Source organism: Myxocyprinus asiaticus, chromosome 8, assembly GCF_019703515.2.
Source record: "Myxocyprinus asiaticus isolate MX2 ecotype Aquarium Trade chromosome 8, UBuf_Myxa_2, whole genome shotgun sequence".
NCBI lineage: Eukaryota > Metazoa > Chordata > Actinopteri > Cypriniformes > Catostomidae > Myxocyprinus > Myxocyprinus asiaticus.
This window is the reverse complement of record NC_059351.1, coordinates 51,175,001-51,193,060: the sequence shown is the minus strand read 5'-3', so window position 1 is coordinate 51,193,060 and position 18,060 is coordinate 51,175,001. Positions and strand designations below refer to the sequence as shown.

Genomic DNA, 18,060 nt, shown 5'->3' with positions numbered 1-18,060 from the left:
AGTCCATTGTTAAGAACGCCTATAGGAGACGTCCCTCAGCTCCCCGAAGATCTTTTGTCCCTCCCATGCGTTTGTGTCGCTCGTCTTCCCGCTTCTGCGCACCTCCGCCCGGCCTAGACTCGCCGCCGCATCCTGCTCGCCTCACATCTCCGCACGGACAGTATGTCTGAGTATAACGCGGTGCCGCCGTCCGGGGCCGGAGCGGCTCTCGGAGCCGGTGGAATCAAGAAAGACGCGTTCGCTGACGCGGTGCAGCGTGCCCGGCAGGTGAGTGAACCGCAGTGCGGGACTGAGCGCGGCCCGCTAGCACATTACCCGGCGTGCGGGACAATGATCGCATAGCGTGAGCGGAGATCGATAATAATAACATCTGAGAACTAGTTAGTCGTGCAGAAATCACTCTAATGATACTATGGTAAAACGGTAGTAATATAACAGTGCTTTGATTTATACCACCATGATGTTTACATGGTACTCCAAAGTACCTAAACATATCTTGGTACTACAGTTAATATAATAGTATCGTGGCGATACTGTGGGCATGGTAACAGATGGTAGTACCATAGTATTTTAGCATTCAAATTCATGTAGCCAGCTATAATAACATGTATGTACAATAGTATTTCCACTGTGCATTATGACAAACATGGCTTTACTATGGTAGTTTTCTTGTTGGAGTACCATGTTACAGGTCCAAAACCGTGGTCATTTTGTAGTACATACAGCTTAGTACTAGGGGACTTGTTTAGGGGAAGTAATAGTTTTTAACAACTTGTACAGTAAAATATTGAGGTGCCATGGTACAGTGGATGCATCTGATTAAAATACCATGCTGCTTATAATTACCATTCTCATGCACTATTTATTTATATGGTACTCCAAGGTATTTTAAAGAATAATATGGGACTTTGATGGCTCATGTCCCATAAAAGACAGTATTACAGTGGTTCATGCACCTTTTTTTTGTTTTTTATTAGTGTACTCTAGAGGTCGGCTGATAGTGAATTTTGCCGAATAGGCAGATAGCCGATTAATCGATTTTTACAATGTAAAAAAAATAGATAAAAATAGATGTTTCTTACTATGACGGGCACAGACAGAGGTGTCAAGGGTCCAAAATGAACGTAATTCCAGATGCGGTCTATTGCGCAACCAAAAAACCCAATAATAATCGGGGGGATAAAATGGAAGATTTGGTGAATAACGCAGGACTTTTAACTATAAACAAGCCGGGATACACATTTCAGGACTCGTATTGTGAAAGTCTCTGTCACAATGCTCTATATTTAAGTATTTACCAAATTAAGCTTTTTATAGCATTTATTCACCAGCTCAATGATGAAAGATTTAGATGCAGCAAATCCCCACGAGGTGTCAGTGATTGTTGTTATTTCACCTTTAGAGGCCGCTGTTATACTGTAGAATCCTCCGGCGACAGAGGAACATGGAGGAATTTAAAAAAAAACTTTCTGCCTAGATTTTTGCAGTTAACTGAAAGCTCCAAAATGTAAATATCGGCACCGATAAATCGGTAAAAACAATATATCATTCAACATCTACCTTTTTCTACCTCTACTGGAAATGTTCATGGGTCAAAAAGCAAGAATTTCCTCTTGCAGTTTCTGGTTTCACACCTTTACAAGGCAACTATCGGCACCAAATATTCGGTAAAACCGATATATCGGTCTACCTCTACTGTACATTAAAAGAATGTTGATTTTGAAACTCGACTTACCAGGTTTCCACAGTCATGGAAAACCTGGAAATATCAAGGTTTTGAAGTTTGCTTTCCGTTGCTTTTAGTAAAGACGCTGACTATCACCCCTGGAGTCACGAGTTCGAATCCCAGGGCATGCTGAGTGACTCCAGCCAGGTCTCCTAAGCTACCAAATTGGCCCGGTTGCTAGGGAAGGTAGAGTCACATGGGGTAACCTCCTCGTGGTCACTATAATGTGGTTCTCGCTCTCGGTGGGGCACGTGGTGAGTTGTGCGTGGATGCCGCAGAGAATAGCGTGAAGCCTCCACATGCGCTATGTCTCCGCGGTAACGCGCTCAACAAGCCACGTGATAAGATGCGCAGATTGCCGGTCTTAGATGTGGAGGCAACTGAGATTCATCCTCCGACACCCGGATTGAGGCGAGTCACTACACCACCATGAGGACTTAGAGCACATTGGGAATTGGGTATTCCAAATTGGGGAGAAAAACAAAATAGTGCTTAAAAGGTTTTCTAGTTTAGCTCTTCTGTAAAATATTTAATTAGCTAAATATTGCTTTAATCTCATGGTTTTTATTTAGCTCAAGGTTTTCTTTCCGTTTTGCTTATGTTATCTTGTGTCTCCCAGCAATCATACGTTTATTTTTGTCTGTTTTCTAGATTGCAGCGAAGATCGGTGGCGATGTTTCGGGTCCCCCCATGAGCAATAACGGAGGTGCGGAGGGTTACCCCTTCTCAGCACAGAAACGATCACTGGAGGATGGAGGTACAGCAGAACTTGAGATATGAACTGGATCTGTCTGATTCTCTTTGAGCTAGTTGTGAGCTGGTTTTGTGTTTTTCCCCATCAGATCAACCAGAGAGTAAAAAGATGGCGTCGGACAGGGACAACGCTGCTGCCCTGTGTATGTGTTTTTAGTTTCTTCACACTCACACACATCATGAATCAAAGCAAATGTGTGTGTATTTTTAGAGCAATGATTTTATACATGTCTCATCCGCAGCTATTGGAGCTCAGCTGGCTGCCCTTTCACAGCAGAGGTAAGACTACTGTCCTTTTCATTACTGGTGTGTGTCGTCACTTACTTGGGGATTAGTGATCTGAATAAACCCCAAACCTTAAGTATTAAACTTATTATTAAATGAGGTTTTAATGCTGAAGTTTTCAGTTGCTGATGTTGACGGTCACATTAATTGTTTATGCTTGTGCAGTATCCGTCCCTCCACTGTCACAGAAGACTACAGAGTGCCTGATGGAATGGTTGGCCTCAGTAAGTTCACGCTACCCATCATGCACTGTTCCATACTGAATTTGTAAAGCGTGAATCTCATGAAACCTGTCAACAGTGTGTCTTGATTACATTTCGTCCCAAAACTCTGCTTCTGAGACCGTCAATCCACGCATCTTATCACGTGGCTCGCTGTGCATGACACCGCGGAGACTCACAGCATGTGGAGACTCATGCTACTCTCCGCGATACACGCACAACTTACCACATGCCACAGTGAGAGCGAGAACCACTAATCGCGACCACAGGGAGGTTACCCCCCATGTGACTCTACCCTCCCTAGCAACCGGGCCAATTTGGTTGCTTAGGAGACCTGGCTGGAGTCACTCAGCACACCCTGGATTCAAACTCACGACTCCAGAGGTGGTAGTCAGCATCTTTACTTGCTGAGCTGCCCAGGCCCCTCATGATGTACCACCTTGATGTTTTTACAAGTTTGTGGCAGTAGGGGGCAGTCAGCGCTCCAGCTCGACCGAGCACAGCAGAATTCCGGGTTCTCAAGGCGCAAGTTTCAAAATACGTTTAACTTGACACAGCATGCGAAAAACACACCTTGAGCATGAGTACACAAACCAGCAGTTAAAAATAGTGCAGAGGGAAGTAGTGCAATTACAGGGTTATATTTAATATAACTGAAATAAAAGCAAACGGTATTTTGACGTTTGCATATGATATAATAAATATTACAATTCAGATCATTCAAATACATTACATTTATTTTAATTATTATAAAAGAACTTTTTATTTGGGACCTTTCTCAGTCATTATTGATACGGAATTTGTTGTGATTAATTCGATTAAATAATCGGCACATTTTGTAATTGATTAATTGGCACATTGTAATTCTAGTACAAATTTTAATTGATTGACAGCTGTCAATTTAACATGATAATTCAGTGTGATTAATTCTATAAAAAATAATGCAATTAATCATGACACCATAATAAGGAACTTTCCTACCAATGGAGCAAAAAAATCTTACGTTTAAGTTTCAAACTACATTTAAGTTGACAAATCACTGAAAACCAGTTAAATGTATTCATTTATATTATATCCATCTATCCACTCTGACATTGTTTTCATGACCTTTGTTATATATATATATATATATATATTTCTCATTAACATTATGCAAAAAAATTTTCAGGTTTCAGTTTAAGTATTTATACATCATGGTAGAATTTGTTGTACTTTTATAATTAATAGTGATTTAAATAAAATGGTACAGGATGGTTTTTATTACTGTATTACAACAATTTGAATCTAATGAGATTCACTATTGAGAAGAGTGAGTGACTAAAACTCCTAGTAATAAAGCATCTGGGTGCATTACAGTAATGAAAACAGTGTGACAGTGCAAAAATATTAATGGTATTAAAAGTAGGCTTTATATTTGATGCAATATAAAATGTTAGTTTTTTCTGTGGATTTTATGGTGAAATATAAGACCCAATAAGACACGTTCTTTGTGAGATTCATCCATCTATTAATAACTATAGTTGAGTGATTTACTTTTTTTGTTGTATATAAATGTATTAATAAATGTATCTTTCTGTAGTTATTGGTCGGGGTGGAGAACAGATCAGTAAGATCCAGCAAGAGTCGGGCTGTAAAGTTCAGATCGCTCCAGGTGAGTCGAATGCAAACTATATGACTCAATACATTAGAGACTAGGTATGTTGAATTCTTTTGTTTTGCTCTCATAGCAGCATGTTTACGTGTATTGGGTATGATGGGACTTGATGTTTGTGTGTGTGTGTGTGTTCAGACAGTGGCGGTCTTCCAGACAGGAGTGTGTCTCTCACCGGCTCTCCTGAATCCATCCAGTACGTTTGTTCTTATGACTCGCATAACTTCACTGTCAATCTGTGTGTTCGAGGTTTGAACTTTGACCTCTCCACGCAGGAAGGCCAAAATGCTATTGGATGATATTGTGTCTCGGGGGCGGGGTGCACCCCCATCCTTCCACGAGTCGACCAACGGCAGCGGCCACATGCAGGAAATGATCATTCCGGCTGGAAAAGCGGGACTCATCATCGGCAAAGGAGGAGAAACTATTAAGCAGCTGCAGGTAGATTTTGTGTGTGTGGAGACGGTTTCTTTAAGTGAAGAATATGTTGTCCGAACCTCTTTGCTTTAACTAACGTGTGCGTTTCAGGAGCGAGCTGGTGTGAAGATGATTTTGATTCAGGACGCTTCTCAGGGCCCGAACATGGACAAACCATTGCGCATCATAGGAGATCCCTACAAAGTGCAGGTAAGAGCGGTTTTGCATCAGATGCTTTAAGTATCAGGTATCATTATCTGTGTCAAATGAATCTATCATGTGCACCCCTAACAGGGGCCAAACCAAAACCATAATGCAAACAAAACAAGGGCTGGTTACCGATACGGATTTCCAGATTCGATTCCGATTCACAAGCTTTCGATTCGGATTACGATTTGATTCAGATTAATTTGGGTGTTTCAGTTATGTCATGATGCACATCACAATACACACAGTTTTAAAGCAGCTTCACAGAAAATCATACTGTAGAGTCTGTAATGTCTTAAAAATCCCCATTGAGCAGTTTAATAAAAAACTTCTTTGAAAACCATGCCTTAATGTTTTTGTCTTTAGGCCACCAGTGAGCAAGCCAAAGGCGACTGTGGCACGGAACGAAAAAGACCATAAGATGTTAGTTAGTGGTGAAAAATACCTTGGGAGAAACCAGGCTCGGCTGAGGGAACCAAATCAGTTAGTTGTGTGTAATACAAGTGATGTATGAATTGTGTAAACTGAGTAGATTTGTTGGTAGGAAATGTTTAAATCTAAAGGATTTACTGAAATGTTCTTTTTTGCTTGCATGTCCATGTTGCTTGCGTATAAAAGCAGTTTGACGGTTCTCAATACCATTTTTCGATAGCACAACAAAATAATTTCTTCAAGATGTAATTATTCAAGATGGGTAAACAGTCAGTAAGCAAATAAGAACAATGATCCAGATTAAGAAAACAGTGCTTTGGGGGCCTGAGTAGCTCAGTGAGTATTGACGCTGGCTATCACCCCTGGAGTCGCGAGTTCGAATCCAGGGCGTGCTGAGTGACTCCAGTCAGGTCTCCTAAGCAACCAAATTGGCCCGGTTGCTAGGGAGGGTAGAGTCACATGGGGTAACCTCCTCGTGGTCGCTATAATGTGGTTCTTGCTCTCGGTGGGGCACGAGGTGAGTTGTGCGTGGATGTAACACGCTCAACAAGCCACGTGATAAGATGCACGGATTGACGGTCTCAGACGCGGAGTCAACTGAGATTCGTCCTCTGTCACCCGGATTGCAGCGAGTCACTATGCCACCACGAGGACTGGGAATTGGGCATGCCAAATTGGGGAGAAAAGGGGATAAAAAAAAAATAGAAAACGGTGCTTTAAGTTTTCAACAGGAGTTTTGTCCTGCTCTTTACTTTAGACGTAAATGACTGTTTACTTTAATATCTCACCAAGACAGGCATGTTATTATTACTTTATCGATTAGGCGCGTATCCGCATTACCGCAACACACGTGCATATAAAGCATGCAACGCATAAGCCGCTTGTCAGTCTGTCAAACAGCGTGCGAATACCAGAATGAGAAAATAAAAAGTGATCTTTAAAGAGAGAGTTCACCCAAAAATGAAAATTCTCATCATTTACTCCCCTCATGCCCTCCCAGATGTGTATGACTTTCTTTATTCTGCAGAACACAAATTAATATTTTTAAAAGAATATTTCAGCTCTGTAGGTCCATACAATGCCAGTGAATGGTGATTGAAGCTTTGAAGCTTCAAAAAGCACATAAAGGCAGCATAAAAGTAATCCATAAAACTCCAGTGGTTTAATCCATGTCTTCAGAAGCGATATGATAGGTGTGTGTGAGAAACAGATCAATATTTAAGTCCTTTTTTACTGAAAATCTACACTTTCACTTTTGCATTCAGATACCTACTTGTTGGTGCTGGTCACAGGTGGAGATTTATAGTAAAAAGGACTTAAATATTGATCTGTTAAACCACTGGAGTTTTATGGATTACTTTTATGCTGCTTTTTATATCCTTTTTGGAGCTTCAACGTTCTGGTCACCATTTACTTGCATTGTCTGGACCAACAGAAATGTTCTTCTAAAAATATTCATTTGTGTTCAGCAGAAGAAAGTAAGTCACACACATCTGGGATGGCATGTGGGTGAGTAAATGATGAATTTTCATTTTTGGGTGAACCGTTTCTTTAAGATTCTCGTTATTTGTGCTTTCTCTCTCTTGGCCTGTTAACGAGATCAACTAGTGGTTGTGTTACGATCAACTGGTAATGAGCACCCATGGCACAGAGTGCAAGATTAATTTTGTGATTTAAAACAAAATCTATATCAGGATCGTTCAAATGAAGATTGTGATTAATTGAAAAATCTTTAGTTTTATAGAAATTTGAACCGTTACACCCTTGCCATGTCTCTCTCTCTCTTTTAGTTTATTAAGAGGTCATATCGTTTGTCTTTCTCTCCAGCAAGCACGTGAAATGGTGCAGGAAATTCTGCGAGAGAGGGATAACTCTGGATTTGACAGAAACGAGTATGGCTCTCATATGGGTGGAGGAGGTGGTGGTGGAGGAATCGAGGTCTGTGCAGCTGGTTAAATTGTCTTTCTCTTTAAACACATTACGCTTAAATGCGCTCCGTATGGAAATTAATATGTATTAATCCCATTCTAATTGGACAGGTGCCGGTGCCACGTCACTCTGTCGGCGTTGTGATTGGCCGAAGCGGAGAGATGATCAAGAAAATTCAGAACGATGCCGGTGTGAGGATACAGTTTAAACCAGGTCAGTTTGCGCTCTCAGAGCCTGAATTATTCAACTAAAACCTGACTTCTGTTTTTCTCCAAAATCCCTAAGCGGAGTTCAAAGTTATTAAATCACTGAGTCCTCCAAGAGCTTTCAAACTACATCCACCAAACTTGGCACAGACCTTCAGACTGTTCTGACTTGGTGTGCCATATCTTTTTTTTTTTTTTTTTAACTGATCGATCTTACCATTTGCGCAGAGATCCCATGGACTTGCATTGACAGAATAGACATTAAACTTTCAGGCAAGGCTTTGTCAAGCAAAATCAAAGTTTGTCAAAGTAGTAATCTCTCATTCTCCGTGTAGATGATGGTACTGGTCCAGATAAGATCGCTCATGTAATGGGACCTCCCGATCGCTGTGAACATGCCGCCAGTATTATCAATGAACTTCTGCAGAGCATCAGAGTGCGAGAGGAAGGCGGAGGGGTGAGTGATCACGAGATCCAGATAAATCCAAATATAAAATTCAGAATATGTCAACATAAAAATGACCCTTTTTACATTCTTAACACATGTTTCTGGTCTTACTGCGAATGATTCACCTGTGCACATTGTTCCAAAGAATTGTCTGTGTGTGTGATGTTTAATCGAAATGTGTTTCAGATGCCGTCATGTCGGCACTTTTCTGGACTTGGTGTTATGAATAGTCATGAATATGCTATTCTGGTGTCTCGCGTCACTAAATTCATATTGAGATGTTTTGTGTATCTGTTTCTCAGGGTCCTCCCGGGCCTCCTGGCACAGGTATGCCTCCGGGTGGGCGTGGCAGGGGGCGTGGTCCAGGCAACTGGGGCCCTCCTGGCAGTGAGATGACCTTTTCCATCCCAGCTCACAAATGTGGCCTCGTGATTGGCCGAGGAGGAGAGAACGTAAAGGCGATCAATCAGCAAACCGGAGCGTTTGTGGAGATCTCGCGCCAGCCGCCACCCAACGGCGACCCCAACTTCAAACTCTTTATCATTCGGGGGTCACCTCAACAAATCGACCACGCCAAACAGCTCATCGAGGACAAGATCGAGGTACGATAATGATATGGTAAAAAGACATGGTACGTTTGATCCTTTTTAATAAAGGTGGTTGCTTGATTAAACTAGATTGATTTGGTCTGCTTCTCTTCATAGGGTCCCTTGTGCCCTGTTGGCCCCGGACCAGGTGGGCCAGGCCCCGGTGGACCGATGGGCCCCTACAACCCAAACCCATACCAGCCCGGACCCCCTGGAGGGCCCCCACAGTCAGTACCACATTCATTAATGACAAATAAACATAAAAACAACATGGGGAATGTCAGGGAATTTTTAAATTGTGTTTTCCAGGCCTGGAAACTCCTTGAAGTCTTGGGATTTTCTGTAGTGAATTAAAACATTTTAGTACATAGAAATATTGTGTAGAGTAGATCTTGCTTGCAAGCCACAGTGATGTCCGATTTGTGAGCGAATCCTTCATTTGAGCAGATTGTTTTCAGTTAAGTGGTTGAAAAGATTTTGAAAAATTGGTTTCCTTTAATAACATATGACTGGAAAATAGTGCATTCTGCCAATACCGATAATTAAGGTGGTGGAAAAAGCCGAAAACCGATTAATCGGTGGATGGTTTTTAAAATCGATTAATCGAACATAGATAAATCTTATTCTTGCCTTACTATGACAGGCACAGAGAGACTACAATAGTCCAAAATGAATAAAATCTCAGATTCAGTTTATTCAGACAAAATCCCAATAATAACTGAAAGAAAAAAAAAAAAATGACGATTTGGTGAATTACGCAGGACTTTTAGCCATAAACAAGCCTGTAACACACTGGGGACTTTTATTTTGAAAAAGACTTGTTTCCCCTCTAGAGGCTGCTGTTATACTGTCGGACATACTGCATTGTAACTGTAAACTCCAGTGCCGGCAACAGAGGAACATGGAAGAAATAGAAAAAAAAACTATTAGCATAGATTTTGCCGATAACCAATAGTTCCAAAAAACAACTATCGGCACCGATTAATCGGTAAAACCGATATATCAGTCTACCTCTCCTGGAAACGTCATGGTATTTCATTGGTCAAAAAGGGTGGGAACCCTGTAAGAATTATTTCCTCTTGCAGTTTCTGATTACACACAATTTCAAGTCAATCCTCTCTCTCTCTCTCTCTCTCTCTCTCTCTCTCTCTCTCTGCAGTGGAGGGCCTCCTGGTGGTCAGTATCCTCAGGGTTGGGGAAACGCATATCAGCAGTGGCAGCCACATGATCCCAGTGAGTAAAAACATGCACATTTATTTACCGCCTAGAAACCTCTTGGAATAGATCCTTTTTGCATGAGAACTGGCATATCCTCGAGACGCCATGAAATCCAAATTGGAGTTTTGTGGCTATTAGTCCATGTGAGGTCATCAAAATGCTAAATGTTCACCTAAAGTTGACAAACATTTTATGAATATAAAATGATCACTTTTCTTCTGAAAAAAAAAAAAAAAATGGACCAAAAATATTGATGACATCATCATGTGCTTCAAGGGCTCTTTAAAAGCCTTAATAGTATAGCACCTAATGAACATGGAGGCACATGTAATTTTTGTGCAGCGGTTAAGACCTTTTGACAAAACACTACGCACTTCTTATTGAGTGCTTGTGATTTGTAAAAAGGGAATTTCTCTCTCTCAGGTAAGGCAGCTGCGGATCCTAATGCAGCGTGGGCGGCTTATTACGCACAGTATTACCAGCAGCCAGCAGGTGCCGCTATGCCCGGACAGACCCCAGCGGCCCAACCAGCTGCTCCCGCGATTGCAGACCAGAATCAAGCTGCTCCGGGCGCCGCTCAGCCCGACTACACTAAAGCCTGGGAGGAGTACTACAAGAAGATGGGTAAGACATATTATGCTTGAAATGTGTCAGAACTAGGGATACTATACTATTGTGTTTAATTGCATCTTTGCTTTTGCACCAAAATTGATATCAAGAATCTGAAAATTCAACATTTTATCATGACAACATCACTCCTTGTCTTTTTCGTTATCAGCTGCAGCAGGTGGAGGTGCGGCTCCGGCTGCAGGGGGCGCTCAAGCCGCAGGAGCCACTGCGGCAGCAGGACAGACTGATTACAGCGCCGCGTGGGCCGAATACTACAGACAGCAGGCTGCTTATTACGGCCAGACGGGACAGACGCCCGGACAGCCCGGAGCAGCGCCACAGGGCCAACAGGTACATGCACATCGCGCACAAGAACTAGAGCTGGACGATATAGCAAAATGATATCACATTTAGCCATTCGTAATGTGCGACAACTCAGTGTGGGTTTGTTCTTCCGATCAGCAACAAAATCTGGTTCAAATGATGGTGGTTCGAAGTTGATTTAAAAGGGTTTAATTCAAGAATTCTAGACTGAAATTGCTCCGGTAGGAAAATTCCTTGGAAATCACATATGGGTCATGGGCATGATTTATTGTTTTATTAATAATTAGAAGTTACTTAAGTGATACATTTTGAATCTGAAACGCTATTTAAACGCTGTTTTTAATGCTCTCATATTTGTGAGACATGGATTTTAAAACGAATCTGTATTTCAGAAACTTTATGGGTTGATTTTTAAAATGCATTGAAATCATTGTGATATTCATAATGTTGCTTAAATATACTGTATATTGCCAGCCAAATCACAAATGCACATAAGGTGTAAAGTAAACGCTATACCAATGACCTGACAAAATAACTTCTCTGTTTCAGGCTCAGTGAAAGACTGTCGGTTAACCCATCATCAGTGGACGTCCTGCTTCTTCCCTCCATCCTCTTGCTTTCCTCTGAGAAAAGGACTGAAGTTCTTCTGCTCTTCCTGTTCTTCTCTTCCTGTGTCCAGCAGGAGGCTGTGTGACTCCTCTGGAGCCCAGTGACGCATCACAAAACGCTGTATTTCTGCTTGATCCACACACACACACACACACACACTGATGGACTAAAATCAAACTCTGCTTCGTCTCTCCTTCCTCTTCCTCATGCAAATGTGACTCATCTCCAGGGAAACTTCTATACATGAGCGTGCACTTCCTGTTTTGCATACATTTTATTTTAAAAGAATCTTTTTGAGGAAAATGGTCCGTTAGAGAAAAACTTCAGGTGTTGTAACTACTGTGTTTTGAAACTCAATGAGTAACCTTGTATTATTATCCTTTTTGTTTTAATTTTTTTTTTTTTTAATTTCTTTTTTTTTTTTTTTAGTTGGAACATTCCCATTGTTGATTTTAATTCATTTAGTCTTTTTTTTTTGTGATATCAAGCGAGACTTGGTTGGATTGTGTGCGTGTGCACGTTCGCTCACTTCCTGTGTGTATGTGAGTGCAGGTACTCGTGGTGTGCGTGTGTGTTGTTCCTCATTCTATGAAAACATGTTTCTTTTTCATCCCAAGTCATCGGAAATCATGATGTGATATATAAAACATAAATCGTATGCTTTTTTTTTTACTGCTTGTTTTTAAAAACTGCTAAATAAAATGTTACAGAATTCTCATCAGATCACATGAACGCTGTCCAGTGTGAAAGTTTGTTGACAATCTTGTTAGTGGTGTTTGCCAAGCTTGGTTCCTGAAGTAAAAGTCCCACTGATTTATCCCATTGACAAATTATCAATGATAACTCTCAAATCTTTCTAGACAGACCTACCTTGAGCACTGAGGTTGATCATGGGTGGTATATGCTTCCGTTGAAGCCATCAGTCTGTGTTTGATAGCAGAATTCCTGGTGAACAACTACATTATCTATGGTCCAGCAGAGAACGGTTCACCAATCAGAGAACCACAGCCAACAAAGCCCGTGAAACTAGCTCAGAAGGGACCGCCCACTCCCATGACACAACCAAGTCGGTATCTCTTCACCCTTAAACTAACTTATATGTACATATCGGGATATTTGTCGTAAGCATAAAATATATTGTTTCCATACTTTGAACCAACAACTTAAAACCAATAGTTTTATTTAATCATGTCATTCGCAATGCTTGTAATGTTGTGACTCCCTTTGGAGCTGGTTGCATTGGGCCATGGAGGATTTTATAACAAGCCAATGCAAAAAATTATTGGGGGTAAAATACGTTCCTGGGCGGGCACTGATGTGATCTATTGCTCACATTTATGGTCAGTGATTTGAAGAAACCCCTAACACAAAAGTATTAGAAAAGTGTAACGGATGATCACAAAACCAGGGCGAACTTTGCATAAAGATTTTAAGCTTCTTTTTTTAATAGAACTGAAAGGAAGCTCCTACACTGATCGTGCTGTATTCATAAGCACCGACTCATTGACCATTAATTCAGGAATCTCGATTCGTGAAACAGTATTTTAGAACGGACGTCCGTCCCTATCGGAGGGAAAATGCACATTCAAGAACAGTTAATGGAACCGAAAGTCTTAAACCACACGGTAATACAATTTTATTTTCCTTCCAAAATGGAACCGGTTCCCAACCCTTCATGAATCAACTAGAGAAAGATTTGAACATTTTTAATCAGATTACTGGAATTCTAGCGCACCAACTTTGAAGAAAAAGACAAAGACTTGCCGGGAATGCAAACTTATTGCAAAAGTCAAACCATGATTGTACATGTATTTCTTTCCGTCGATTTGGTACCTGAACAAAAACCATAATACTTGAAAGCTTTTGTGATAAATGCTAAAAGTACAATATTTACACCTGTAAGGTAATTAGGAAACAGCATGAAAAATCTAATATGTACTGAAGGTTTATAAGAGTTGACTGCCATGAAACACAAAAACAATAGCAAAGGATTTTTTTTTAAGTAATTCATGAAGATGAAGAAATTAGATTCATCCAGTCAGACTTCTCCAATGTGTTCAAACTCTGGATCATCAGCAACTCCTAGTGTTGACTTAATATCTCTTTACTAAACCAAAAACTGCTCACAGATGGGTAGTAGTGACACTGAATGTGTAATTTAGTGTGTTTCAGGCAAGAAAAAGAGAAGCATACTCCAAAACATTAAAATAATCTTTTCCAAACCTGAAAACAATAATTTGAGGGGGAAAAGCTCTCTAGAGAGAGAGAGAGAAAAAATATATATAAAATTGCAAAATCTCCCTGTAAAGTTTGTGTGGCTCTCTCACACTTCCGCTGGCGAGTGTAGGAACTCCCCCTTCTTGCAGCTTTGGTTCAGTCCGTCATGTTGTGTTTAGCAGTAGTCCTGATCCACTGAGCTCCTGCTGTGGGGGGAGGCGTTTCTCACAGGCGTTTTGATTGTTTCTGAATCCTTTAAGTCCACCAACACAGAGTCTACAGCAGACAAAAAGAGATAAGTTTAGATTAGACCTAAAGTGACCTTTAAATGATAAAGTACTTCAAAGTGAATATAAACACTCACCTTTATCTTCACAAGCCCTCCCAGGTGTCTTCACGCTGCTTGGCAGCCAAACGCTTTTGCTCTGATGAGAAAACACACACAAAGATCAAATCAAACCTTTCATTTCTTATTCTGAGATATAACCCAAATTTCAGAATCACAACTATTTCTTTATGTAGCAATTCAATTAAAAGCAATAAAGGGGTTTAAAGCTTTGAGCTTTATGTGATGTATTCAACATAAACAATTAATAACCCCATGAATAATCTGCATGATCTCTTAATGTCTTCTGTAGGGACAAAAAAACTGCTGGAAACAGAAAATGCTCAAATTAGAATGGCATTTTAAATCAGACATCAAAATGAGTGAAAAGAGCTCATTTTTCACCTTTTGCTTGCCGTAGTTTGTTCCTCTCGGCCTCGCGTTCTTCTCTGGTCTGGTTACTCTTCACACCCAGAGCACCAATGACCAGTCGACGGGCCAAAGCTGCACTCGTCTGAGGACGCTCTTTAGCCGGCAACAAGTAATCTACAGAGACCGAGAGAGAGAGGTCTGATGAGAGATAGAATCAGGTTCAAGTAAAATAAAATTAAAGAGTTTGAACAAATACGTTTCAAAAAGTCAGCCAATGTAGCGAATCTCTACAGAGCACAACTTTTTTGTCCTTATGGATTTCATAAAATCCTTCAGAAAGAGTGCCAAGCCATTAAACACACCAATCAGCTCCGCGGTGAATCACAACATCACGAACTTTGATTAGAAACAAAAGCTTTTTTGGCGCACATTGTTTGCTGCAATTCTCTGATTGGATGATCTTTCTCAGCAGGATCATGGGTAGTGTAGTTCTTCACCAAGAATTCACTTTTATAAATGAATGAAGATGAAATAATGCAGAATAACTACATCGATTAAAATCTGCGTTAACAATCAACTATGGAAAAAATGAATGGGACTGTTGCGCTCTATTAGGGTTTCAGCAAACACCACTAATAATGTAAAAGAACGAGGAGGAGTACCAGAGCAGCTGCGAGCTTTAGCTTTAGTGGCATTTGATGATTTGGAGAGAGGCCTGATCTTTATCATGGGGTTCTTCATCCTTAGAGCATCACGAGCTGCACACACACATAGATACACAGTAAGTGTTTAACTGAAGAGACCTTACAAGCATCATAATATCCGTAAAACAAACTAACCTGCTATTGGACTGGAGAACAAACCCAGAGTGTGTGAATCATCAATCCACTTAATATCAAACCCCTTCTGCCTGAAAATACACACACACACACACACACACACACACACACACACTTAATAATAGCACAAGTTTACAAGACAAATTAATTTCTGTACATGACCTTGAATCAGTGCGATTCGTGATTACAGATTAACGCACTGAAAAGAGCTAAATGATCTTATCAAGTCCTCCGTTTTGAACTCGGATGGGAAATCATAAATCTCCACAATGTGTGACAGCTCATCATCACGAAGCTCCACCTCTTCCTCTTCTTGAGGAGACCAATTGTAGTAGTCGAATCACGCCTCCTGTATGGAGCTCTTTTTGCGGCCTTCCTTCAGGGACATCTGTGACAGGACGGACAAATGACATCAAACATGAGTATACAGCCCAAATAATGGCTAAAAACATCTTACACATCAGTGCATTATGTCATTATTAAAGGGAAAGTTCACCCAAAAATGAATATTCTGTAATCATTTACTCACCCCCATGTCGTTCCAAACATATATGACTTTATTTTATCCTTGGAACATAAATTATTATTATTTATTGAATTTTTCTTTATCAGAGCATCCGTATCTAATTTGTATTGAGCCCCTTAGAGGACAGGGAGGGAATTAATTTTCTGTTTTGCAATCCCTTGAAAAAAACTTTGCATTCCCTTGCAACAGTTTTAAGTTCTATCGCAATAAGTTTTGCGTTCCCTCACAACAGTTTGCATTCCCTTTGCAATAAGTTCTACATTTCCACAAAATAGTTTGCGTTCCCTTAAAATATGTTTTGCATTCCCTCACAATAGTTTGCGATCCTTCGTAATAGTTTTGCATTCCCTCGCAACGGTTTGCGATCCTTCGTAATAGTTTTGCATTCCCTCGCAACAGTTTGCGTTCCTTCGCAATAAGTTTTGCTCTTTTTAAGTATGTTTTGCATTCCCTCGCAACAGTTTGCGTTCCTTCGCAATAGTTTTGCATTCCCTCGCAACAGTTTGCGTACCTTCGCAATAAGTTTTGCTCCTTCGCAATAGGTTTTGCTCTTTTGCAATGTGTTTTGCATTCCCTCGCAACAATTTGCATTCCTTTGTAATAATTTTGCATTCCCTCGCAGCAGTTTGCGTTCCTTCGTAATAGTTTTGCGTTCCTTCGTAATAAGTTTTGCGATCCTTCGTAATAGTTTTGCATTCCCTCGCAACAGTTTGTGTTCCTTTGTAATAAGTTTTGTGTTCCTTTGCAATAGTTTGCATTCCGTCGCAACAGTGTGTTCCTTCACAAGAAGTTTTGCTTTACCTCGGAACAGTTTATGTTCCCTTACAATAAGTTTTGTGTTCCTTCGCAATACATTTTGAGCTGTCGCAATAGCTTTATCCATGACTTATGAAAATTAACCATGGTTTTACTACAGTAAGCATAGCTGAACTATGGTATTTGTAGTAAAACCATAACAACCACAAAATTCACCATGGTTATCACTACATTACCTATAGTTCAACTATGGTATTAACAGTAAAATCATAACCCCAAAATGTACCATTGTTTGGTACTAGAGTAACCATAATTTAACAATGACATTTATAGTAATTATACAGGACAACCAAAACTATGGTAATAAAAATCATAATCTTTCTGCCAAAAAAAAGAAAAACATGGTTACTACAGTTTTTAATCCCCTTTTCTCCCAATTTGGAATGCTCAATTCCCACTACTTTAGTAGGTCCTCGTGGTGGCGCAGTTACTCCAGGTGGCGGAGGACAAGTCTCAGTTGCCTCCACTTCTGAGACCGTCAATCTGCGCATCTTATCACATGGCTCGTTGTGCATGACACCGCAGAGACTCACAGCATGTGGAGGCTCATGCTACTCTCCGCGACACGCACGACTTACCACATGCCCCATTGAGAGCGAGAACCACTAATCTCAACCACGAGGAGGTTACCCCATATGACTCTACCCTCCCTAGCAACCGGGCCAATTTGGTTGCTTAGGAGACCTGGCTGGAGTCACTCAGCAGGCCCTGGATTCGAACTTGTGACTTGCATTAGTCAACGCCAATACTCGCTGAGCTACCCAGGCCCCCTGATTACTACAGTTTTACTTTAGTAACACCATAGTTAATTTGTGCCACAAATATGGTTTAAAAATAAATAAATAAATAAACATGCTAAAGAAATTGCATATTTAGACTTTTTAATTAAGTAAATGATGACAGAATTACAGTAAATAATTTTCGAGTGAACACTATACATTTTATTATGACAATGTATTGTTGTTAATGCTCTCAATATACACATTCTCATTAATGGGTTTAGTGAGGATGGAGTGGTTGATGTGTGGGATATTTCAGGGTTTACTATGTAGGGTGCAGCAGAGGTTAACGAATGTGGGTTTAACAGGGTAATGAGGTTTAGTATTATTATAATGAGGGGGTTAAACCAACTTTGTCATTCTTGTTCTTATTTTTCCGGGCCTTATCTGTGTACCGGGGCCTGGGTTTGGGCTCTATCTTCTCGGTCAGCCGTTTCTTGGGCACGTAGATCTCCATGGAGGGCTTTTTAGTTCGGGATGGGGCAGAAGTTTTGGACCCTCCCTCTGGCTTGGCTGCTTCCTCTGTCTCCATAGAGATCTGCTTTAGGGAAAGTGTGTCAATGA

At 40.7% G+C, this 18,060-nt stretch overlaps 2 protein-coding genes across 2 annotated transcripts; one reads left to right on the top strand and one right to left on the bottom strand.

The window, feature by feature from the left end:
* The first annotated feature begins 36 nt into the window (after positions 1-36).
* LOC127444503 (far upstream element-binding protein 2-like) lies at positions 37-11,705 on the top strand. The gene is made up of 18 exons (XM_051703879.1): positions 37-267; positions 2,378-2,483; positions 2,569-2,622; positions 2,722-2,758; positions 2,930-2,988; positions 4,565-4,636; positions 4,775-4,832; positions 4,912-5,077; positions 5,165-5,263; positions 7,520-7,630; positions 7,732-7,834; positions 8,163-8,284; positions 8,578-8,877; positions 8,980-9,089; positions 10,022-10,095; positions 10,504-10,704; positions 10,859-11,040; positions 11,563-11,705. The coding sequence occupies exons 1-18, from the start codon at positions 163-165 to the stop codon at positions 11,569-11,571; spliced, it is 1,968 nt and encodes a 655-aa protein (XP_051559839.1). The 5' UTR covers positions 37-162; the 3' UTR covers positions 11,572-11,705.
* Positions 11,706-12,002: 297 nt separating this feature from the next.
* On the bottom strand, positions 12,003-15,715 carry LOC127444801 (coiled-coil domain-containing protein R3HCC1L-like; the record flags this gene model as incomplete). Its single annotated transcript, XM_051704343.1, has 6 exons — positions 12,003-14,115; positions 14,204-14,264; positions 14,570-14,710; positions 15,199-15,294; positions 15,376-15,446; positions 15,576-15,715. Coding segments are annotated over 5 exons (501 nt in total), but the record flags the coding sequence as incomplete, so codon positions are not given.
* Positions 15,716-18,060: the final 2,345 nt, after the last annotated feature.

Excerpts from the sequence above, each read along its gene's own strand:
- LOC127444503 (XM_051703879.1), top strand. The coding sequence starts at position 163 with ATGTCTGAGTATAACGCGGTGCCGCCGTCCGGGGCCGGAGCGGCTCTC. Across the intron at positions 4,833-4,911 it reads GGCTCTCCTGAATCCATCCA|GAAGGCCAAAATGCTATTGG; the intron begins GTACGTTTGTTC and ends CTCTCCACGCAG. Across the intron at positions 5,078-5,164 it reads AAACTATTAAGCAGCTGCAG|GAGCGAGCTGGTGTGAAGAT; the intron begins GTAGATTTTGTG and ends TGTGCGTTTCAG.